The sequence below is a fragment of the Camponotus floridanus genome, unplaced genomic scaffold, assembly GCF_003227725.1.
Source record: "Camponotus floridanus strain SB8 unplaced genomic scaffold, Cflo_v7.5 scaffold17, whole genome shotgun sequence".
In the NCBI taxonomy this organism is placed as follows: domain Eukaryota; kingdom Metazoa; phylum Arthropoda; class Insecta; order Hymenoptera; family Formicidae; genus Camponotus; species Camponotus floridanus.
The window spans coordinates 739,117-766,319 of NW_020229292.1; the positions used below are offsets into that span (position 1 = coordinate 739,117).

Genomic DNA, 27,203 nt, shown 5'->3' on the forward strand with positions numbered 1-27,203 from the left:
CTACTATAAACTATCCGGAAAATTCATGACCCGCGCATGCAACAACATGATGAAGTTTCGATTTCGAAGACGCAACGTCACCGCGATTTTTACTTATTGTTAGCCTTAGTAATAATCGCGTGGCCGATTATAACCGGCTAGATCTCGACCTATGGAGGCCACGTGCGTAGAAAACAGATAACGACCCAGCGGACTCTTCTCGTGCCTCGACCTATGCCAATCTAAAACTAAATATACACTCGCCAGTAATCGCGACATGCAGCAAATACACACGACCGCATAACGACTAGCGTACTAGTTTTTACGATTTCTTAGAGTAATTAGTCTATTTCTGAACTAGTCTAATTCTGAAGGTTTCTTTTTCTAGTCTAGGTACTATATTTTTTTATAAAGAATGTATAGCTCCAATATTATAATAAGGTCTCCTTCGATATAAAGTTCAGTTATTATCATACTCGAGTAGCTAATTTGAGACTTGGAAATTTAATTAATGCAAATTTCGTATTTTATTTTATAATAGATTAAAATTTGTTTTAATGGATAATTGATATAGAAACTTAATAGAGACTCCAATAGAGATAATTATATTTTCAATTTATACAATCATAAATACATCGGATTCAATAAAAACTATTTTTTGTACTCCCGTATTTAATTTAATTACAAATAAATTTAATTACAAATTTAATGATGAATGTAGACAATGTTATAAATAGCATTAAAAGCAAATTAAATTATTAAATTAATTACGTTAATTTAAAAAAATGTATACAAAATACAAATAGTCTTGTTTATCAAAAGTGGCATTGACGACTATCAATTCCGAAAGCTTGTGTTTTGAAATGAGAGTGTGAATTTATTCATGCTGTCTTGTTAAAAAATATCACGATATAATTAACAGTGTTTTTGTCATTGATACATCAAAAATATTAATATTGATATCAAGAAAATAATACAAATAATTCTATGTAAAAAACTTATAGGAATTATTAAAATATTATTATTAAAATTAGGAATAGTATCATATAATATATAATACAATGATGTATGAAATAAATATTTTTCGATTAAATTCTTACTTAAATTATACATTTTTCAACAATTAATTTGTGAAATGTATTTCCGGCAAGTTTAGTCAACAGATTAAGGATAAAATTAGGAACTGACGTAAATTATTTTTATAGAAAAATTAGCAATTCACACTAATGCAAATTAGCAATTCACACTACATTTAGAAGAAAACTATTTCATTTAAATTTCATGTTTTGGCTATTAATAGTGAATGAGAAAAGATCATCCATTTTTCGATCAATTTCTTAACGGCACGGCATTCCTCTTCTTTGGACCAGCAGCATCGTAAACGATCGGCAAGATCATGAATTACGACAAATGCCATCACGAGAATTCTTGTTGTCCCAATGACATCATTTGACCCTGACACGTGCAACGACGAGTACCGGTATCCGAATGCGAATACATATTCGCAAAAAAAGAGAAGGAATGAGAGAGAGAGAGAGAGAGAAAGAGAGAAACGCACTTTTATAAGGTGCATGACACTGCTGGTTCGTGATTCGCTGCGTATCGAAAAGATTTAATGACTCACAAGAAATGCATCACACGATAATCGCATTATCGGCGAACGCGCTACTATAATCAGCTACATAAAGAACGGTTTACAAGAGTATTTCAAGAGCAACTGCCTGACCCGTTATCGGATTGTGAGAATTTATTATTCAGACGGCATTCAAAGTGAAATCATTACCCAATACGGTCAACGTTAACTTTTCTTATAATCATTGGTCTCTTTCTTGAGCAAGATTTTAAAAAAAGTAAAGAAAACCTTACAAATTATAATTACATTATCGATAAGCTGATTGGGATAAAGTCGTTGGTTTGGACGATAAAGTATCTATTTAAAATTTTATCTCAATCATTTTGTTAATTGATATTTAGCTTAAGTTGTGTGCAAAATGTTGTATAAATGTTCTCCATATTTGCTCTCATGATATCGATTTAAAATCAAATTTTCTTCGGCTAAATTTGGCTAAATATCACTTTTAACCACAATTTGACATTTTATTTAAACATATATTAATATTTGAAGCAAGAAAGATACAATTTTGTCATTTATTCATAACATTAAAATTTATTTATAAATTCCTACATTTTCCCCCATTTTAAAAAGTCTAAAAATATTTATACTGATGATCCTTCTCCTCAATGTGTATCTAAAGAAAAAAGAAGAAATTGAACTCAATACATTTACTATCGCGTTTTCTCAAAATGATGTATATGGCCATTAAGAATCGAGTAAGATATTACATTACTAACGATGCTATGTTAAGAAAATCCAATAAACATAAGTTTTCTTGTATATGTTACATAAAATTATTATCGGCAACATTTTGGAAAAAGGTATCGATTTAATCGCTATCGTGATCAACTGAATCATGAGACAGTTTTTACTATAAAGATGATTGTTTATCGCGAATATATGGCAAACGTTCAATGTAATTTGCAATGTCGACTCTTCTTTAAGGTCGATTCTCATGGACATACAGTGACCTTACAGTTTCAAAGTGCTCTCGCGAGAAATCATCACCCCAATGATATTAGCAGCAATGATGCTCAATGGAGAAAAACTATGAAGATCATCCTAAAAACTTGATAAATAAACGAATCTCCCATATCGTCTTATTAATTAAATAAAATATCAAAAATATTCCAATGTATCAAGATTATTTAGTTTTATATCTATAAAGCTTTATTAATTCTTTTTTGTTTTTTTAAGCAATTTTTTTTAATAAGAATAATGGCAAATTTAAAAAATTTCCTACATATGCGGGATGGATAAAGTAGCAATTTACAAAATTGCAAGCTGCATATACGATGTTTATAGAATATTAGATTACACGAGTCATGGATTGTGTAAATCATGAGCCAAGATGCATGCGAGAGTCGATTAATATCGCAAGACTTGTTGCGTCGAGTATACAAAGTTATTTTTCAATGATTTAATAATAAAAGTATTAATATTTAATACATAATATTTTTAGAATAATTTTTAATATATTTTATATTACATCAGGCAATAAATTTTATGAGATGTAGCACACGTATTTGTATTTTTGTTGAAGAATATAATATTAGCAATGCTGTTTAGTAATATTCTGGCGAACGTGTCTCGAGACTAAACAAACGAATTTTTCTCTACGGGATTGATATATCATGACCGCGGTTTCCTTCACCGAACAAGACGACGCAAAAATAGAGCGCCATTGGTGAAACAATGCGGAAAACATTATTGGCTCGAGTTTTGTCCGTGAAAACGAAAATTGCAGTCTTCTATCCGCACGTCGGCCTATCGACGGTTGTTTTTCGAGGCTGGCCGCTTTGTTGACACACTGTTCTTCTGGCAATCGTGCCACCGAATGTCAACGAGGTCCGATATATCAACCGTGCTCTTCTGAAAACCGCGGATTTTGTATTCGCACATCTATTTGCGTTACGCAGAGACTAATTTATATTCAAATTAAGTACGTCTATTGCGTGAATTTATCCGCTCAGAAGTATTAAACTTTCGCATTAAGGCGTCCTTAAATAATACGAATAATATTAAATATTGGACAAGTTGCTGGGTGCATTTTATGTCACAAATTTTACTTGCAATGTTAGATAAAATAAGAACCCGCCGGAATTATTTTAATCATGCAACATTTGTATCTGCTTGGATAAATATAAAATAATCTAGAATTCTTTTATGTTAGTAATTTGCACTCTAAGTGCAATAATTATTTATGCAATATACATTTTTTAACAAAGTTTCATTTTCAACTTCACGTCTTCTTTCGAATCACATTTTTTAACGAGTAGGGCTTAACAAGTGGTTCTATCAAAATCTTAAGTTTTTGTCGTGGATTGCGATCGAGAACATTCTCGGAAAGCGCGGAGGAGATAATAATCGACGATTTTTCAACGATTTCGTAGCCGGCGGCATTTATCGACCATGGTCGACACCGTGAAACGCCTTTCAATTTCTCGCGCGCGAGCCGCGAACGTCGTCGTAAGAGGCCTCAAGTTCAGAGCTGCACTGACGCAACTGCCGCTCGCGATATCGATGGTCGAGGAAATTGCGAGAGTCAAAGGCTAGAAAACTGCGGGATTTAATCGAGCTTTATTTTCGCACGACGCTTGGATTTTTTTTATTTATTGAATTTCAATTTAATCTCTTAATTATAAATCATTAAGGATCTTGGGAATTGAATTGAAAAAATGCGGAAAAATTCATCCTTTTCTAAAATTAAAAATAATTGTTTTCCGATTCAAGGCTTAATTATTGCAGCATTTAATCGTAAAAATGAAGGAGATACAGGAAATTTTACATTCATATATTGTTTTCTACATCTACCGAATATATATCCAGAAGATTCCAGAGTTTGTTTATCTTTTTCTATATACAAACTAGTGAAAGAATTTGCGGATGAAGTCTGCTGCGGAACATTCTGTATACTTTTGCGCGTGTGCATGCACACGTACAAATATATACGTCGGCATAAGGTGCATGCCTGCCGGTGTGATTGACATTACTAAGTATGCCATGGCCGACCGCTCACAGCGTGTACTGGTACGAACGACTGCAGCACTGCCCACACCGCCATAAATACAGCTCCATCCTTCTAGGACGCTTAGGAAAATTCTCGGAAAATCCTGTCCGCGAGTTTCCGCCTGTCGACGGAAAATCGATTTCTCGCTCCATTGTGGATGTCAACAATGACAACTGTTTCGCAAAATCGCGAAATTTTGCGAGCAGTTTTTCCTCTATAAATTTCAACCCCCGGATCGAAATTATAATTTTGATGATTTGAGATTAAACGAGATTTAACGAGATGTGGATACGTAATAATGACTCATATGTTTATTTCTGACGATTAAAAAACAGTTGATGCGAGATATAATTTCCAGTATCAATCAAATGTGTTCCCATCTCTTTCTTTAATATTATATAATTTAAAAAAATAAATTTAATGTCAAAAAACACTCTCTTCTTCTCTCTAGATTAAAAGATATAGCGAATCATTAAATAATGAATAAAATTTTTAATTAACGCAGCGAAAAAGCTTGTTATATCTGTGACAAGACAATCTAAGGACAAATAAAGACATAGTGTCATACACGCGTTCAGAAAATATTCTAAAATTAGATTAAATGACGCGAAGAATAAAATCTCTAACCTACATTGAATAAAGCTCGAGGTCACTTGGATCAAAATGAGATATGATTGATCAATCTCGCATTGAGAGGATATATTTTTTTGATGAATCTTTGCAGATATTGTAACAATAAGTGACCGAAAAACATTCCACAGATTTTGCATATTTACGCGTTAAAGTTTCATAATATCATGCTGAAAACAGGTTTCGGCCAAAAGTCCTTGAAAAATAATTATCTTCTCGAATAATTATTAGTTTTTCATATTTATGTAACAGGTAGCGTATAAAATAATACTCATTGAAATAATGCCTAGACATGATTTTACGTCACTGTAAATTAAATACGTCTTGAAAAATTAATTATACTTTAGATTGCCAAAGAAATTAATTTCAATTTCAAAAATCTTAATTCATTTTTATTAGAAAAAAAGAAAAAATAAACAATTCGATAAAAAAGGGAAATTAATCGAATTAAAATTTTACAAACAATTTTTTATCTAATAATTACTAGTTTCGCTCGCTTGATGAAAAATTGAGGTGAGTCATTTGTTTGTAAAAAAATTAAATATATTTAAATTTCTTAGATTTTTGAATTTTTCTTTCGCCCAAATAAAAAAGTACGATTACTATCTGATCAGTTCGCATGTATAAAGATCCCCTTGGAGAATTTGGTTGGCCCATCTTATGATGCCGGAGCCGGCATGTTCACACGAATTGCACGGCAATAAAGACCCGCGTACGTATGACGTAATGTAACCCTGTTCCTCGAAGGACACGGTTTTCACCGAGTTCGATCTTCCTGTATGATGGTATCGTTTCGCTAAAAACCGGTATCTGCAGTTGATGCGGTGCGAGGAGGAGCAGTCGAAATGAAGAGAGAAAAAGAGAGAATATTTATTACAGTCTCTTTATAATTATATATAAATCTTGGGTGCAATAATAATTATGAATTGAATTATATCAATTATATTAAAAGTAAAAACTATGATGCAGAGATATAACTTTAATTAAATATAATGAAGCATTTACAAGAGAGATATATTTGAGAAATAGAGAAAGCGTCCGACAATGAAAGATGAAATGTAGAATAATCTTTTTTAATCTTCAATATAAACTTGATATTTACACATATTTATAAAATTTTAATGAAAAACACGCGTTTTGAAAATCGCACGAATGTTAATCGTCTAATATTACTAGTTTTGCAATTTTGTAAACGACACGATATGTACTAGAAAGACAATCTTTTAATACGTAAGGTCTAATATAGTAAAAAAACAATGCGCAAGGAGTGACTTTTCAGTGTCGGCGATGACGAGATAGTGCAAGGTCTGTTCTTTTACTTTTACTTTCAAAGAAATATCCATCTGTCCGTTCATTTAGGTCGCCATCCTGTCTCCCGCCTTCGCCGAGGGCGAACCCGAAACTTTCATCGGAGACTTTCGTTACTTTCTTATCGGTTAAAAGTGAAACACCCGACGTTCCGGCTACATGTGTCTTCTCTTTCACTCCGTCTCGGAGTCGCAATGGACCGTCTTCCGCGAGGATGAGGGCACGTGCATGGTCGATTATCGCGTAAGAGTCGCGCCATCGAGAGTGAAATCGCAATACGAAAAAATTGATTCGAAAGTACTGGTACTCGTTATCCCCATATTTGGAGTTTAGTTCTTTGAGTGCTCAAGATTTGGCCCGTGTATGATTATGAGATACATATATATAATACATGAAAAATAGGTATTTGATTAATGAACGTCATACATGCTACTCGAATAATTGAAATAAATTATAAAAAAAGTTAATTGTCGATTCGAAATATATCAATATTAAAATTCTAGGACTTTTATCTGAATTTTAATTATTCGAAATTTCAAATAATTCTGGACTCTCATTTTATAGAACGTGCATTCCATATATATTCGAAAAAATCGAAAGGGTGTAAGGAGGATACAAGTATCTATATTGATCGATGATTTCGCATAGAGTCATGCTTATAAAGTTATTCCGGTTCTCGGCATAAACTTCATCTTCGTGGAAATTTTATCTCGTTTTACCATCCTTGACCTTCGTTCTTTTCAGATGTTTTCAATAACGTATACATTTGTCGTCGGACTATGTTCTTTTCATTCATCATTTGACGTAAGAGATCGCTGTATTTATTGTTTTCGTACAATTTCATGTTGAAATTATTATTCGATTAAAAATATTTTCAAACTATCGACATGATTCATCCGAAAAAGAGAAAGTCTCGCGTGTGAGTCAATGTTTTTATTCCCGGTTATCCTGTTGGCGCCATCGCCGTCACCTCATGAAAAGAACTTTGATCCAAGCATCGATCTTGCGATTATAAAATATTCATTCATTTCCATTTTCCCTTCATTTGATCTTGATGAAAATCGCGAAAAAGGCCGAGATCATCTCCCGAAGGATATAGGTGGTCATCGTTTCTCGCAAAGAGAACGCTCGAGAGAGTGAAAGTTCTTGACGCGCACACACATACACACACACGTACGCACGTATGCACGCGTGTCGGTTTTTTGGCATTGGGCGTTGGGATTGGAGGGCCTCGGTTGGTATCGAGGTCACCGGTGCCACCACTACCGAACCGCGGCGGCGGATCCACGACTTTGGCGGATCGCATGGCCCGCGCGCTCTCGCGACCAGCTGCCCCAAAAAGTTTGGGCCACGCGACGCGTTCACATCGCTCTCCTTCGCGCGTCATCCTCTTCCGGGCCTGCGAAAACCCTTCTACGCAAGTCCACGTCTTTGTGATCGAAATCGCAAATGGTCCCACCGAGTGATCGTGTCTTTATCGATTCGAGGATCCAGTGCGCTGTCTCATTTTGTTCTTAATGATGGATCGTTAGGTCCATCCACGTCAACTCAATGTCAAAATGTGCAAAAGGCCTACGAATATTGACAGAATATTACAATTGGTTATTTTTCGTTGAGTTGTTCTCTTGTGTAAATTCTTGAAGGAATTCGAGATGCCGCGTAAATCGTAGATTGGTGCGTGACCGTGATTGGAGAGTTGGCACGAGGCATCGTCTGTGCCTAGGGAATTCCTACAGTTCGCTCGACTTTGCTCTGAATCACCGCTGCGCGACAATATCATGTGCGCGAAGATGAGCGTTCTTCAAGGTCGACACTCCTCGATATGCGCAAAGATGAGTGTTCTCCAAGGTAGGATTTCACCTCTTGCTCTTTTAATCGCGATTCTGACTTATAGGGACGATTAAAACACGCCGTTACGTTGCTCGAATTTCACAAATAATATAAAAAAAAGAATCGAAAATTGAAATATTTAATGTACCACCGCGCACAAGCGCATTGAGTTAGTCAAACGCGAGGGAATATTTCAAAGGAAATTTTTTGCCGCATTTATTTTATAAAAATGTTCACGATATACGATAAGTCTACGGATGACACATTGACGTATTAAACGTACTTCACGGGAACGTTGGAGCGTGTAATATTTCCAATAGTCATAAATTACATATATATCAGATTACATCAGTGAAACAAAACTTTCTCTACAATGAAATTTGAATCATCGAACAAATTTTTGATCGATATAACAAAATTCATCGCAACTTTGAATATATCTGACATTTGTTAAAATATTACGTGATTTTAACACGTATTATATTCACTGTATTATATTATGTTTTTAATATTCGAATACACACATTTATATTTTACAATATACACAGTGAATATACACGATTTAATATTTGCCCATTTAATAAATCATGATGCAACTAAGGTAATTTATCGTAAAAAAAATTGCGAGTAAAAAATATAAATAAATTTTTTTTATTAATTGCATGATTTTTTTTCGTGAAAAGGAATTTTTAATGAAAATAACATATATGTATGTGTGAAACACATGTATATCTGAGTGGACATTGGATTTGTGTGCTGAATGAAATGTAATTGTTTGTAACAATGATCAGTAATTAATGGCATAAAATTTTAACAATGCGAATCATTAATTAATGTATTTGCAAAAAATCAATGAAAGCTAAAAAACGGTAACAATGTCTGTTTAATACGTGTCTTTATTCGATAACAATACATGCACATAAATGCATAAAAAACGGGTTCATCCTACTTTTATATTCAAAATCGCGATATGATGCACAATCAATGAAAAAAATTTATTTTCCTTTTACGACAATTATCTGGCCAGTTGTAATCATGATTTACTAAACACTTTGTATGATAAATCGAATTATATCGTATGTATTTCGATCAATAACGTAAAATGAGTATTCCGTTTCCGACTTTGAAATTTGAAGCATATTTGCTAAAATAGAGGTTTTCATTTCCCATTCAAGATAATACGATGAATTAAAAACGAAAAAATCGTCTCTGTCATTTAATTATATTTCTTGTGGCTCTTCATCCAAAAGAGAGCTAATTTCATTATATACAGGATGTCTCAATTATCTTCCGTCATCTTTCAAAGACAGATTCCTGGGATCATCTGAAGACGATTTTTCCTCAACGAAAAATGTCGAGGCACTAATAATTTTCGAATTATAAGTGATTGGAAATAAGGGATTTTTCCTAAACTAAGCTTTGTAGAAATAAAATATTAACAAAATCACATTCTTTGATTAATTTTAAATAAAGTTTACTTTAGTTGAGTTTTAATTTAAGACTTATTTGCAAAGATATATGATGACAAAAATCGGGAACATGCAAAAGTGATGCCCTTCATTGACATTTTTGCCGAGGAAAAATCGTCGTGAAATGATCCCAGGAATCTGTCTTTGAAAGATGACGGAAGATAACTGGGACACCCTGTATAGATGACCGGGGTGTCATTCGGCAATCCAAGTTGTCCGTCCCGCGTACGCGAAACTGTTTAAAAACCGACTGTGGTATAACGAGACAAGTTCTGTCGGAAATTGATTTTCGAGGTGCAACGAAGTGTCAGTTCGCCGGGTCAATAACATCGCGACACGATTTCACAATTGCACGCTTCGCTAATTGCAAATCACAATTGCGACGGCGTCGATGCGAAATGCGCGAAAAAGCTCTCCGCGTCGCCGCCGCTTCCGCGTTCGCTTCCGTCCCGGCGAGAAAAGGGACGAGAAACGTAACCGACGCTCTCTCGACAAAATCGAAATATCGATGTGGAAATACTAATCGCGCGAATCCGCATCGCGGCGCGAAATCTCATTCGTCTCATCTCGTCCCGCGCTAAATCGAGAGCGTCCTCGCGCGCCTCGCGAAAATATCCCGCGGTTATTCCCCAACGGAGGACAGACTGCAATTCCCTCTCTCGCGCACCGAGAAACGATATCCAATAAATATTAATCCCCTCAGCCTGTTCGGTCGTGCGAGGGCCGATACGATTTTACCCGACCAGCGCGACACATGTACTCCGAATCGAAGGAGACAAGGGAAATCAATCTGTTCTGCATCAAAGCGCGCCCATCTCCGTCGCGATTTCTCCGATAGATTACACGCGATCGCTATCGCCAATATGTTGCGCAAGCGATTTCGCTGAGGTTGGTGGGAACGTCGCGCGGACTTTTGCTCCAGATTGCGACAGAACGCGACTGCGAGGCGCGGATTTGGCTGAGAAAGATCGCTGAAATTTATGCACGGCCCCTTTGTTATTTCAAAGAGAAAGAACAGATAAAAACGAGGATATTTAATTGTTCAGAAATCTCTTCTCTTCATTTTTCGTTAGATCCTACAATACTCTCTCTGCCAAAAAAGACAACCATGATTTCTATAAATTTAGAATCTATCATTTAACATTACTGCAATTTCATGCATTTATTTCACGTGTAAAGAGAGATTATAAAATATACAAACATTTTTCATTCCTTCAGTATATATCTTAATCATTGAAATATCGCATTAAAAATAAAGAAAAATTGTCATTTATTTTTTCTAAAGTTTAATTCACAAAACTCCTTTCTCAATTATTATTTTTATAAATTTATTTTATTAATTTTTTTAATAATTAATTATTTGAAGATCATAAACTCCTTGACATTTTTATTTTAAGAAAAAGAATAAATTGCGAAAGGAAAATGCGGCGATCTTGAGATATATTTTATATGTGTGAAAGAGGAATATTACGTTCATTCCTGCACTTATCGGCAATCTTTCGTTTTATCGAAGCCAATAAATCCCGCGAACAATCCGACCCTGGGGACTTGACTCTCGGTGTGTTGCAACGCGCGTGGCATCGAGAACTTCGCGTGCACTTTCGCGCGCGACAGAAAGCCGCGATTTTTCACGAACGCCAACGAGGCTGTTTGTCGGCGTCGTTGTTGTTTCCTGCTTTGTCGTAACCGCCGCCATTGACAGATGCGCTTCGCAGCGTGTTGCAATCCGTACATCGCGTCAAGCCGACAAAATTGTGCTTGGTTCGCATGCCGCGAGTACGGAGGTAAATCATACCTTGATAAGAAATCCTCGTATATAAGCTAAAGCGACTTGAGCTTTTTTCTAAAACTTCATTCTTAACGATAATTCATCTCGCTCGATATTTCACGAGCATCACGTATCAAGTTTAAACACAGAAATGTTGAAAGAGAAACTTGGTTAAATTTAATTTTATTAGATTAATTTTATTATTTTTTATTTTTATACAGAGGGAAACAATATATCTCGTATACTCGTCACATTAAATTTATATTTTTTTTAAATTCTATATTGATTTGAAAAAGATACTTTTATATTTACTAGCAATAAAACACACGCATTATTATATTAAATATTGCAAGATTTCAGTTTAGCTAATATTAGCTTAATATTAGGTTAATTCAATTACTTTCATAACTTTCATAACTTTTCATAATAATATTAATTAATTAATTAATTTTAATATTTTTCAGAATTTCAACTTTTATGTGATGCGTACAAAAAACCACTTCTTTTAAAATACTGCTTTAGAATTAGTGACCCTGATGATATTTTAATTTTCATTATACAAAAGCGCGTTGTCGAATCCGTGAGTTAAAATTTCATGGTAGATTACTATCGCGTGTTTTTTTACATTTTAAATTCTTTACGCTTTAAAAAGGCTAACGTAGCACAAAATTCGAAGAAAGTCGGAAAGTGACTAAGTGAATAAAAGAGAGGCAAATAATGGTGTTGCTCCCGCGATTTCCGCAATCGAATTGGCGAATCACATCGCACTCGGGCCAACATTGATTTCTGTAGAGTTCGATCTTTGATATTATCCATTAAAGAAAAAATAAAAATCTTAGCTTATATAAAAATTTACAATTTCTCCTTCTATATTTTTTTACTCGATATAAAATAAAATAATTAATTGCCATCTTAATGCATTGCGAAGAGATGTGTAAATTTTCGCTACCTCGTCCGACTATCGCGAGAGAAAAGAAATGCGTAAAAAAATACTTTGTCACGATCGACGGTGATGGAAATCGGTTACGAGCAGCGGGACTTCCGGTCGTTTACCGAAAAAAAAGGAGGAAACGCTCTCCAGCGATGTTCCGTTAAATCACGCGCCGACGACAACGACGACGTCGTGAAGAAACGAGCGGAACGGATTTCGATCTTTTACCACGACGCTCGCTCGCTCGTCGCGCTTATGACACAACACGGTAGAGTTTGCCGTAGGAAAAGTAAGGTAAGGCCAGTGTTATAATAGAAACTTTCACTACGGAGGTTCAACGTACCGAGTCGCCGACTCTCACTGGCCGTTCTCACTACTTGCCGAGCATCACCGACATATACCGGGTGTCCCCGCGTCTCTCACCGCGCGCGGTTCTCTTTGCTCTCTCTCTCCCCCCCCTTCGAAACAAATTAAGAGACAATATCTGTATTCTGTTGTTTCGCAGATGACGTTCCATGGTCGCGTAAACGTAAAGGAGAAATCGACAGACGATTCCCGCGCGCGCGTTTAACACGGTCATGTTTAGCCAGAATTCCTTCTTCCGCGGCGGAAGCCAGCGGGAAACGAAACGTCATTGTCGCATTCATCTTTGTACTAGCAACTTTCTTGCAAGGATAGCATTCTAACCGGACGGAGTAATTCGAGGCAGCTGAGATAACGCGATGCAGAGAACAAATGCATTTCCGTGAATCACTGCTCTCTATGTTTATATGTATATATTTTTTTTTATCGGTCATTCACTTTGTTGCATCTATTTTATGATGCACGTCGGCGGCAGCGCAGACATTTGTTCGCTCGTCCATCCGTCAAGAAGGAAAACTAGATGAACGAGATTGGATTCTGACAGATCGAACAGCTGGCTCTACTTTGTGACAACGACACGATACGATCAGGAATTTGACCCTTTAAATAGCGAATTAAGTCGTCGATATATTGATATATCGAGAGCATGAAACGGCTGTAAGCTTGATGAAAGAAAATATATTTTCTAATTTTGAAGCTAGAATAAAATTAGCTAAAATAAATTATGCATCTCTTGCATATTTTCGCTTTAAAAGTAAATATCAAGAATAATAATGCTCAAGAAATTTTCTACTTATCATGCTGATATGTACCTTCTCTTTTTTTCTTTCTTTTGTTATATTCAAATTTATTTAATTAGCACAAAAGTTGCTAATTATACAAATTATGCATTTTGCGAATAGAAATTTTGTCGATAAAATCACTTAATTACTTACAAGCTACGAGTATATCAATTAAAAGAATAAAAGAAATCGACAAGCGTCTACCATATAAGTCGGTGTTTTATCTCAGATATCGTTTTAATCTTATGTTAACATATGTGCCAATGTTGATATCGCATACTAGGTCGCGTTCATCGCTCGAATTATCATTAGCGTTTAAACTCCATTCAAAATGGCACACGATGTACAACTCTTTTCCGCCGATAAGCAATTTTAAGGTATGCTAAAAAAAAAGACAGTGTATATCCATATAGTCTGCTTAGATAAATACTAATTTATCTTTTCACATAACGGTGCCGCACGCAGTCAGATAAGATTATGTTCACTCGACTAGACTATATTCACCTTCCACGATAACTCAAATAATTTTAGGTGAAGTAAAAATAAGTAAGAGAAAAACAAAAAAAATAATAATAATATAAATGAAATGAATGCTAATATAACTCTTAATAAAAAATAAAATGTACGGGAAAGTTATCAATATTTTAATATTACACAAAAAAATGTGCAATTAATTCTTTCAGTCATTTTTAAATATTTTCTTATAAAAAATGTTGCTACGGAATATGATAATAGAATATAAAAAACAAAGCCTTAAAAAATTTTATAGTAATTTTCTTTAAATATATCGCATGTAGAGTCAGCAGAATTATATGTTAAAACTTGATTAATGATACGAGTATAACTAAAAAGTAATAGTATTTGTGTGGAAATATTTTCTATATAATGTTTCTATTTCTCTCTCTTTGATTCACCAGGAAATCATAAAATTTCTCTTTATAAATCGTCTTTATAAATCGCTTTTTAATATTTCCTTTCTGAACTAAGATTTTTATACATATATGCGACTATTACAGCCAGGAATTCGATTATATAGAATGTTCAGAAACGATTAGTGACCCTCCGATAAGAATCATAACAGAAAGACGAAACAGAGAAAGAGAAAGAGAGAAAGGAAAAGAGAGACTATTATCGTTTAAGAGATATGGAAAAACGAATACGGGCACGAAAGTAGAAAAATTATGGCGTGGATGTCATGGCGTGGGAGAGTTTCTTTCACCGTCCCCATAACGGTAAAATCTATGCAGCATAGAAAATCAGATGTTCCATTTCATAAATAAAATTGACACCAATAAAGTCAGTCAAATAGATTCTTTTACGAATTTAGATCATCACGAGATTTTTTTAATCGAGTATCTGTCTTGATTTGAAAAACATAGCGTTTATATTTCTAACTATATGCATCTTCTTGGAATTGCACTGATTCATAAGAATAAAAAAATTCATGTTTCGAATAATTAAAATGTAATTTTTGAATACATCTCAATGATTTCTTCTCTGCATTTTATATATCATTCATATAGTACTGGGATAAGTGTGATAGGTTTACATAAATATAAGAGAATTTTTTCATATATTGAATATTTTAATAGGACTTAGAAAATAATTCGACTATATCGTATTCATAATATTGATTGAGAATTTTATAAGATTGTAAGAATTTTATAAAATAGACGCTATTTTGTTAACATTATTAATGCTTATGTAACTTTCATAATCATACAATTTCATTTTCAATAAATTAGTCGGATGTTATCGATATACGATGTTCTTGACAGTTTATGCGAAATAGAAAGTTGTAATCTTACGATTGAGGAATATATAAGCATAGGATGAACTAGCACGACGTGAAAGGTGTTAATAAACATAAGCTTCCTGTAAGGCATGACATAAAAGCCAGCTTCATGTCCTTTCCCCATTTATAGTCGCATCATCATGAATATCTCAAAAATTACATGTATATATTCTTTTCATGAGATCATATCTCCCTAGAAGTATAAATGAATGAAAATGTATGTATTTCTCTTAAGAAATCTTAAAATTGTTTTAAAAATATTATTAATAGCTTGCAAAATATATTTCTAATGAACATATTTATTAAAATAATGCGAGAATACTTTCTTAAATATTTTATTATTAACGAAAAATTTCAAAAATTAAAATTTTGCTATTCTCGCAGAGTCATATATAGTTTCTAATATATATATATATATAATATAATATAATATATATTATATTATAATATATATATTTATAATAAATATCGATTAATCATGGATGTAATATAATTTTTGCAAAATGCGTGCTCTTTGCGTACGCACAAAGGTCCAGAATGACTAAACTTGCGAATTTAGATCCAATAAAACGCGATCGTAGATACATACTATGCGCACAATACACGTATATAGTGCATACGTAAGGCAAAGACAACGATGTGTGCTACTGAAACTCGAAAAAGCTCGCTCGAGATAGACGAGCTCGAGCTCGATGGCGCACTCTTGCACTCACAATACCACGCGAGTGCGTGCACATACACAAGAGCCAAGTGTCACGCTGGCCGACCTCTCTCAAGAGGAGGCCGCCGTAGGTTAGTGCATTGGCTGCACTTTCCATCTCGGTGTGTGCACGTACGTACTTATAGTCACGACGCGGTGACGGACGGCTCTCTCGCTCGCTCGCGAGCGCGCGCGCGCGCGCGAGCGAGCGAGCGCCCGAGGCGGTCGTATGCATGCATTGGTTACGCAAGAATAGCGGCGTGTGTGAGACTGCTGACCCACATACGGCAGGGAGCAAAGACCCCTCGCTGCTACGACTCGTATACTCCCGACCCGAGCCGAGTCTATGCACATGTATGTGTGTATATGTGTGTGTGTGCGTTGCGAGGTGTGCACATGCGTGCCTCGCAGAGATGCGCTTCGCTCTGACGTGTGCGCGTGCATTCTTGTATCGACGCACACACACACATACACTCGCCCGCGTAGCTAATTAAGCACCGTTCACATCACTTGCGCCGATCTGGCCATTTCTTCGGAGATGTAAAATTCATATTTGTCTTTCTTTTATTGATCTTGCTACCTCTATCGATCCTATCTCCGTTTCTAAAATAGAGGCCGCACTATTATGCAGCACTATACTTTTAATATTGTTCAGTTTCGTAACTTTATTAGGTCTCTTATTTTTAAATAAGCTTGTACGACGTAAGAAAAAAGATTATTATATTTAATTAAAATCCTTTGATAGAGCGTAAAAAAAGTGTGCACAGTAAAAGCATAAAAATGCATTCAAATGTACAAATAATACGTTTAAATTTAAATGTTTTAAATATTTGCAGGAGTAAAATAATCAAAAGAAGTTAAAGACCAAAAAGCGTGTGTTGATCTGTCAGCCTTATATATATTCAAATTTTTCATCATAAAACTTTGTATTTTTTTTTATGTCCGAGTTTAAAATTTTAACTAGCCTTTTTTTGTTTTAATATCAGGGAGTTTATTTTATTTTCTATGCTGAGAAATGTTAAAATTTTTTATAACGTTTAATTACCTCATAATTTTTAATTTTTTTATAACTGTAAATATAGCCAAATTAATTATTGTGATATTTCAGATCACAAACATGACCGTACTTTTTTAACGGTATTTGCAAAATGATATCAAATTATTGCATAATTTGCTGCATGTGAAAAAAAAAACGAAAAAAAAAACGTTCTTAAGCGCAAGAAAATAATTTATGAATACAGTAGCAACACACGTACACACACAAACTAGCAGGTGATTTGCTGGACGATATTAATTAAACATGAAACTTGCTTATAAGTATAGCTACATACTTCTTGCAGTTAGACTATCACTAGTTGAAGGTGCGTAGGAGTAACTGCAAGAAGTTCTACGGTACTCTAGAATAAACAACTTTCGAAATGGAGATAGACAATGTTGCAGAATATTAATGTCGCTCAGATTAGTTGAACGAAGTTTGCGCGTTGAAAACAAACAGAAGGTTCCTCGCACGGAGTATATCTGCTTTGATGAACTTCTCTTCCTTGCATCTTTATCAAATAATTCTTCCGAAATAAATATTCCGACACATTTATAGCATTATCAGACTAAGCAAAAAAATATAATTAAACAATTCATTTTTTATGTACATACATATCAAATATATTTTGATTTTCTGTAAATAACCGTATCATAAATGTAAAGAATTACAAAGACATTTCTAGATCCATCTTATTTTTTCTTTCATGAGAATTGAGTAATTTTTTAAAACATTACATAAACGTAATTTATTTATAATTTTAAATATTAATTTTTATTTTATAGAAGTGAGTTGCTATTTTGGATCAAACTCTATTATGTATATATATGTGTGTGTATGTGAATTAAAAATTTAAATAATAAAAAAATTTATATAATATTTTCAAAGTATATATAAATATTTTAATTATATATTTTATAATAATGAAAATTTACATAACCTTTTGCTTAGAAAATTCTTCGCTTAATATTAATGTCGACTCTCAATTAACAGTTTGCGTTTGTTTCTAAATGTAAATTATTCCTACTTCAAGGAAATTGTTGGCATATATATCACGTTCAATTTTCATCCAAGTAAATTCGGAAACTGTTTGAATATATAATAAAACTTGAAATTGAATTCAAGGAGACAATTTGTGCTAGTAAGTAATGCGTAAGCATTACATTTCGTAAAACTGTTTTTACTGGAAAATAAATACCACGATATATCGAATATCGGTTATACGCTTTAGCGTAAAACGTTAATATAAAAACATAATACGAATGGAATATGTACTTGTAAGATATATTGTGAATTTTATTATGAGAATGAAAATTGTGTGTGAACAACTTTTTAAGAAATAACTAAAATGTTTATTTGCAACTGTAAATATTATATTTTTTATAAGAATAAATTGAATCTACTACTTTTGAATCAAAAGTAATTTATTATTAATTAAAAATATAAATATATATTTTACAACCTAAACTTTTATCGAGAGGATTGAGATTTTTTATTTAAAAGTCTCAGAAAATATTGTTAGGCAAACTTATACTTTATATTAAAAACTATTCCTTTCTCTATATGAGATACTATTTTTAGAGAAATTAAAGCATCTAACCATGAAAACATGTGTCATGTCTGTTTTAACAAGTGCACTATATCGCACTTGTTGCATTCAAGCTGAATAAATATATCTACTAGAGAATAAGAAAAGAAGAGAATAGATAAAAATTAAAAAAAAAAAAAAAGAATATGAAAAAGTACAGAGACAAAAAATAAATGTCTCGTGATGCAAGATGCAAATAAATGTTGCAACAACGCTCGAGCAAGACGTGCATATTTCTCGGAACGAAGACACGGATGAGGCGGCGCATAAAAATTCACGCGATTGATGCGCATCATCGCCCTTATTAAAACGACCCTCGGCGCTTAGGTCGGGCACTGTCGTAAAACCGCTTAGACGTCCGATCTTTCTGACCGTACGACCGATTGAGGCGACAGCTCCGGGCAATTGTTCGCCGTCCGTCCCCGCGATTTGTTGTTATCGTCGGTCTCGCATTATTAAAATGACCCCCCGTTGCACCCGCTTTCGTCTCTCATAGACCTAGTCTCGTCCAGCGCTAGACCGAGGAGGGCGGATGAACGCGCTCGTAAAACTCGTAAGCCGATCTCGGGGATTTATTGTACCATGTCGGAGTCGGCACGCACACATCGACACTCGTCTTTAATTATTCCATTACGATACAATGTACGATGCGACGCGCTATGGTACGCATATTGTACGTATCCCGAGAACCTTATGAAACAAAAGTGTCTCGCGGTAAACGATACATGCATCGCCGCGATGCAACTGCCGATCCAATTGTACGTTATTGCCGACTAAAGCGGGGTTAATGGCGAACTATGCGTTCGCCGTAATCGTACACACGTACTTTCACATCGCGAACCGATCTCCTCGCAATAGCCGCTAACTATTCGCTTATATGTGCGCGAGATGAATCCCGACTTTTTTTTGAGAGAGCAAGTGCATCAGAAACACGAAAGTAAAACAGAAATTTTCGCGAAATACAAATATTTATTTTTGGGGCGAACAATCGACGGTTTATCTGTCAAAATTGAATTGTATTTAAGATCTATAAATAACATTAAAAACGAATAATTTTTAATTTCAATTTTATATATGTGATATATGTGATTATTCAATTATATGCAAAAGATAAAATTAGATTTATCTTGAATGCATATGCGATCAGTGAAGGTTAAACTGGAAATTGACAATTTAATTTTGATAAGAATAGACGTAAATAGATATTATTTTCACACACGATACATTTAAATATAATTTTTATCGAAATATAAATTTATTCAAATTCAATGTTGATTTTTTCTCCTTGAAGACAAGATTATTCATGAATAGGTATGCAACTCATTAGTGGTTATGAATAATTTTCACTTAGCAAACGCTGATTTATTAATCCTTGCCATTTTCTGCTTTCAGGAATTATGACCCTTCCGAGCAGCCCGTGTGAGATAGACAACATGAGCTTGTTTCAAGATCTCAAGTTGAAAAGGAGAAAGGTCGACTCCCGATGTAGTAGCGACGGTAAGAATATCGCAGCAACAGATCGCACAAAAGAATCGAATGTAGAATTAATATACAGCGTATTTATCATGGAAAATATCGGAAAACAGTTTTTTTTTATAGGAAAAAAGTTTTTTTTTATAAGATGCCTCGTTTTTTAGCGATTTGTTTTTAGCGATGTTGCAACTTGTTATTATCTATTAATATATTATTAATAATTTATTTAAAGTTGCTTTATCGTATTCGTTCATCAAATGTTTCGATAATAATCGCTACAAAAAAATAAGCAAATAAGGATACGCAAAAACGAAAAATACAAGATAAATAAGTAGAAAACGAGATTGTCTAGAGATGAGATATAATGCTTAGAATCTAGATTCGATTCTAATGGTTGACGTAATCGCGCCACGAAGAATCATATATCACTGTCGAGCAAATTATGATGCACTGGCCGATCTTTTCATATTGAGATTACTCGGAACAAGTTGTAAAACTGACCGATTCAAACGTAACGATTATTTACCACCCGGTAATGGAGAAACGACGTTTGATATACGCATAATAATGATGATTTTTATAACCGACAGTGAATGAGAAATCGTTCCAATTATAGACGATGCAATTAATCTTCTTCACTTTACGAAGTATATAAAAAGTATGTAATTTTACTATTATATAAATATCATAAATATAAAAAGATTATTATTTTTTTAGGTAATTTTTTATATATTATTAACGATTATTCTATTTTTCACACAATTTTATGTATTTTTTTATTTTTTGTCTAAATCAGAATTATCTAAATTATTATACAATTATATCGAAATAATTAATTTTATTTTCGACAAATATATGTGTGATTGATATATTTTTTCTAAGAAAATCAACTCAATCTACATAAAATATCGATCGATTGAACGATTAATCGTGTCATTTGCAAAATAATTTCTCGACAATTTATATTTTACTTATTAATTGACATTTATTGTTCAATCTTTTACATTTCTCATTATCGTATTAATTACGCGATTACGTCATACTCGCGAAATTGACATTTCATTTTATGGAGTCAAGGATAATTTACGCACGTGGAATTAATATTAAATTCAAACAGACCACATATCTCATGCACATACATATCATATCGGATAAAATATCTTGAAAATGATAGTTGAGTACAAAAGCATTTTAGTATCGTATAAATGATTTTGATAATAAAAACAAATAAAATGTACAATTTAATTGATTTAAAATTACTGTAATTAGATTAAAAAATTTCTTCATTTTACATAAATTCTCGAGTAGGATTTATTCCTTTTAAAGATTTCTCCCCCACTTGTAGCAAAAAAGCTCTATAGACTCTACTCTATCACTTACATAGAAAAAATAAATCGTGACGTATTTTCATCGCGTTGCTTCCTATCAATATATAATTTTCTTCGGCAGTAAATCTCCAGTGGCTCAATCCTTCGCACATCCATCTCGACCACCATTCACCATTCATTTCATTCAGTCTCCGGATTTCCCGTGCTGCGCGCGCGCGCGCTTATCCCGCGTGTTACTCGTCCGTTCTTTCTTTCTCTCCCTCCTCGTATATTTTTTTCCATTCCTACTCCTCCGTTCGAACAACGCGTTACAGCAGTCTTGATTTTCTTATTGAGCCTTGGTAGCTTCCGCGAATGATCGGGAAGTGGAAACGGGAGGGTTGTCGGTGCGAGGGCAGAGGTTGAGACGTGGGTGGCGCGGCAACGGAATCGCTAGCTAGCTCAGGGAAGTTAAGTACGAAGCGAGACAGACAGACAGAGAGAGAGAGAGAGAGAGAGAGAGAGAGAGAGAGAGAGAGAGGTAGAAAGAGAGGAGAGGGAGAGACCCAGAAGGGAGAAGGAGGCTCGGGATGGTTGCTGCCGGCGGTGCAGGGTTGAATATCAACCCACGCGGTCGTCCCGGACGTGCACCGGTGTTAGTTCGGCTTCGTCTGAACTCGCGTAACCACGCGGTCGTCTGTCGCGCGGAAAAACGCGCGAAAAGCGGACGTTTCCGCTCGGGAGCGAGCGGAAGGGCCGAGGCTGGAGGAGGAAACCGACGGAATCGAGCGCGACGCGAGCGAGTTGACGCGGCCACGCGGTGTGAATCGCGTCGAACGGACGTCGTCGTCGACGTTGACGTTGACGTCGTATGGTAAAAATCGCGCGCACATCACATCACGACGTGTTGCCGCGGCCACTGCACATCGGGCTGCATCGATTTTTCGACGCGCTCGCACAAACACGACCGATACCAATGACCCTCGACCTACGGCCGGTTTAAAGGTCAGAGACTGGCGTTGGCCGCGAATCGGGAGAGTCTGTCGAGAGGCCGTCGTCGAACCGGAGCAAGGTGCTGGCGAGAACGCGAGAGGGAGAGAGGCTGGACCGCCTTTTCGACGTCGATCTCTTCCATACGTGAATCGAGGGAAACGTGCATTCTGACCGTTCCGGTTTCTCGAGGAGAACGTACGCTCCGATGCCGTGACCCGCGGAATCATTGATCTTTCTTGGTCGCCGCCGCCGCACGTGTACGTCATATACAGTTCAACAAATATACGACGCAATTATCCAGACGACGCCGACGCCATCGCGAGAGACGCTCGTGAAGATCGAGAAATGATCGTTTCGGTGGGAACGCGAATTTCTCCATCATTGTCCGCGCGATCGATGTACTCGATCGACCATCCTCAAGATTCATCGACGTGGCAGATTGGAATAATCTATTTTTTCACGCGATTACGATTGTATAGTTCTACATTAAACCGCTCGCAATAGAAATATATCTGTAAAATATATCTGAAAAAAATAACGTGAAAATGATATGATTTAATACTTTCTTGCGATAGATGAAACAGACTGACGCAATTTAAAAAACAACGAGATAGTATATATATTCTGTACAAACACTTGGCGATTCGTAGAAAGATGATGTTCACGTGTAAGGAAGAGGTTTGGGAAGAGAGGTGACCGATCAAAGCAATGTTACATCACTTAATCCGTGACGTGCGATTTTCGGCATCGTGAATGAAAAGTGGTGATGTTTTCGCTTTAATCAGGCCTATCCATGCTTTAAGAATGAATTGCTACGATTCATACTTTCTACGAAAAACTCTGACGTTACTAAAATTATAAAAAATATACGTCGTGATAATTATATTGTGATTTAAGTTTGTAAGATCGATCGAGATTTCTCGATAATTTTGACGTCAATTAACCGAAAGGAAAAATTCGGTTGGACATTTCAAGAGTGATATATTTTTCCAAATATTCACATATATATATATTTTCTAAATAAACAAGAAAGAAAGATATAGACGGCAGAAAGAGAAACATATCACTTAAAAGTCAGATTCTATTTTTATGTGTCAACTTTGATTGACGATTGAAAAATGATAGAAGAAAATCTTATTCTACACGCGATTTTACACGAATTTAAAATCATCTACACAAGATATCTTTATTTTTGTAATAACAAAAATGAAATGGCAAATACTTCTTTTACGAATTACATAAATACATAAAGAATAAATGCAACAATTGCTACGATATCGAAGACAATCCATAAGAAGAGTAAAATAATACAGTCAAGAAGAAAAGCAAAGAGAAGACAATATAATGTTAAAAAATTGTTGCTATAACATTTTTTATGAACATCGAATTTATTAGTTACAATAGAGATCCATAACATTATTATAAAAATGTTTCCCTTGGGAAGTAACGTCTCCATCGCCACTAATCTTAATTGGAATCGACAAGATTGGAATTCACCAAGTATAGATCTAACAGCTTTCTACGGGATGCAAAGAAACAGCTTTCTGCCCTACTTATCTACGTATCATCCCTACAACAATTTTTCGATAGCATCTTATCAAAGTTACTTTCGCTTCCAGCACTACTTCAGATCGCAACTAACGGCTGATCCCTATTCCACCTTTAATTATTACAAGTGCTTGGATGCGAAGAATTTATACGCAACGCTCTTTGGTAAACATTGCATTTACTATCTCAAGTATTACATTTGTTTATATCAGGTATATGTTTATTAATAATTTATGGAATAATTCTTTTCATTCTTGTTTATTTAATCTATAATATAGACGATAAAAATCTTGATTCTTGATAAAAATCAATTTTATCTTAAGAAAGATTTGTGTGAGAAATCCTACACAATGTAATTTATTATAATATGATTTATTAAATTTTTTCCTATATTTCTATATAAAATAAAAATTTTGACTTGAATTTTTCAAACAAAAATTCTATTAAAATTTATTTTAAATTTACTTATTTGAATTTCTTAATAAAAATATATAATGTGTTTGAAACTGTTTTTGTCTTGAAGGAAAATATAACGATAAACTATAATTATTTTTACAAGCTAACATTACATACTTTTACACTTAAAATAAACAAACTATTTTTAGAAATAAATTCAAAATAAACAATTTCTGTTGAAAAATAAATCGATTAAAGAATACTCTGTTCTCTATTTTTGTTATTTATATTTTTATTACGGACAATTATTCTCAAAAATTGAGAGTTTATTGGAATCTTAATTATCATGGAAGAAGATAGATTCCAAGTTAATTAAAGAAGCTAAGAATTAAAAGAATAAATAAATAAATAAATGAAAGGAATAGTGAAAGTGACAGCATGTCTTATATAACTCTACAATATATATAGTTACATTATTACATTACTAGAAATAATTTCTCGAACATTTTTAAAAATTTGGATATCAATACAAGGGATCAATAACCTCATCACATCTCGCGATAGATAATCTTTGTTATTTTTAGCTATCATTGTTAAACTCGTTAGTGCGTCACTCATGCATCATCTGAAATCATTGATATTTGCAACCGATTGTCAGTATGATAAATAGGTGCCATAGGGCATGTCAGGTTAATATCGCTCTACGAAATGTGAATGCGAAATATAATTGCTCTATAAAAGTGATGGACGTTAGACTTTTCTCGATGATTTACAAAGATAAAGATCCGACGAATCTCGATTTGGTATTTATATGAGATAACTCGCGATATTGAAACATTACAAGTCCGCGAATGAATAATCAGCTCGACCAATGTCCACGACGATTGACTATTAATAACTCGGAAACTGCTACCTAAGTATTCGCAATCACAGAGTGGCCTTGTCAACTACATTCTTTCCTTGACCTACACGAGTAGCCATAAGTTCCCACATCCTTTTCGCGACAAGTAAAAGAACAATTCAAATAGCTATATTTTGTATCATATAGTACAAGTTTCTTCTCCATTTAAAAATATATTCTACTTTAATATAAAAGTATTTCGCATTTCCGTTCTGTTGAAGGATTTTTTTTTACCGAAATAGATCAAATTTGCAAACGTTTCGAGAGAATGTTCGCACGTGAACGAAATAATTATATTTTAAACTTTCTTTTAAATATTTTTCGACAACACTCATAATATATGAATTATATAATGATTATAAAATTACGTAATAATTGTAAAATTCAAGCTTTCTCATGTAGAATAAAACTTTATATTCTTATCTATACTTGCAGTCGCACATAGAATATTTTTTATTGGGTTAATTCCACACTGCGTGCCCTCGATACAAAATTACCCCACATTGCACGTGCCATCTCGGTTTACCTTTTCACACAGCACGGGGTACGATGCACCATTAAGAAGGCGTCGAAAGCATACGGGTGCTTTAATGGTTTTCGCTCGACCCTCTCTTCTAATACAATTACAACCTACCGATGTAATTTCCTCATTATAAAAGACACTTGCTTTTCACAATGAAGCTTATTTTGGGTAAAATCTCTTAGCAGATGTGGAAATTTAATTTTTTGGAATTATCTTGTTACATTATTATATGTATAGTTTTTAACTATTATTTTTTTCTTAAGAAAAAAAAAATATATAATATAGTTTTTCTAATATTTTTTCATTATTATAATATAAAAACTTTTATTCACAATATAAGATTTGAAAATTGCGTAGTATTTTCGGCAGATTAATATTGTTAAAATAAAAATAATAATATGTAAAGTACATATACATTGATAAAGAAATAAAATAAATAATTATTATTTCTCAATTTTTCACATTTCTTTTAAAATCTATTTCTAAAAAATTATATTTTTTTATTTGAAAAACAATATCCCACAAAAAGATATAGAAACAATCACTTCAAACTTTACTTGCTAAAACACTATGAGTGAAATAATAATATTAAGTCGTAAATAAATATCACAAAACAATAAGAGAGTATTTAAATTTATTGAAGTCGCGATACGATTGATAGAAAATTACGATATGCCTTTGAAGACCATCAAAGAACAATGCTGAAAAAAGGCCAAAATTTGCCTATAAGGGGATTGTATGAAATCGGTATATTGTGCCTTTATTTTTGAACCTGCTGAACTCGAAAATGAAGCTTAAAATTGTCCAAACACCGGAGAAAATAGTGAAAATTTTTTTACAGAAAAGCCGTGTTTTGCAGCAAATGTTTTTTAATGAACAAATGGCAATTGTAAACAAAGATAGTCTTTTTTTTAAATAATATGCAGAATGTGTTAGTTGAACGTAATCAATCTTCTAATGCAATAGCTCTTTTTTATTTTTAATCTCTGGTATATTGTTATTTTTTTATTTTTTTAATTATTTATTTATAATATACAAAAAAGATTAAAAACATTAATAAAAAAAGACATTTTTAAAAAAGATTAAAAACAAGAAAAAAAAACATTAATAAAAAAGACAAAAAAAACATTAATAAAATAAGACACTTTTCGTTTACAATTGCCACTTGTTCATTAAAAAACATTTGCTACAAAACGTGGCTTTTCTTTAAAAAAAATTGCATTTTCACAATTTTCTTTTCGGTGTTTGGACAATTTTA

General features: G+C 33.9%; 1 protein-coding gene across 8 annotated transcripts in view; it reads left to right on the forward strand.

The window, feature by feature from the left end:
- LOC105250091 (hormone receptor 4) overlaps window positions 1-27,203 on the forward strand; it is a 168,266-nt gene that overhangs the window by 121,584 nt on the left and 19,479 nt on the right. For 7 of the 8 annotated variants that reach the window (XM_020027191.2, XM_025407297.1, XM_025407300.1 and 4 more), the window contains one exon: window positions 20,197-20,301. In XM_020027191.2, coding sequence (XP_019882750.2) covers window positions 20,197-20,301 — 105 coding nt within the window. Of the gene's footprint in view, window positions 1-7,916; window positions 8,391-20,196; window positions 20,302-27,203 lie in introns of those variants that run through there. The other variant, XM_011256004.3, reaches the window with a different exon arrangement.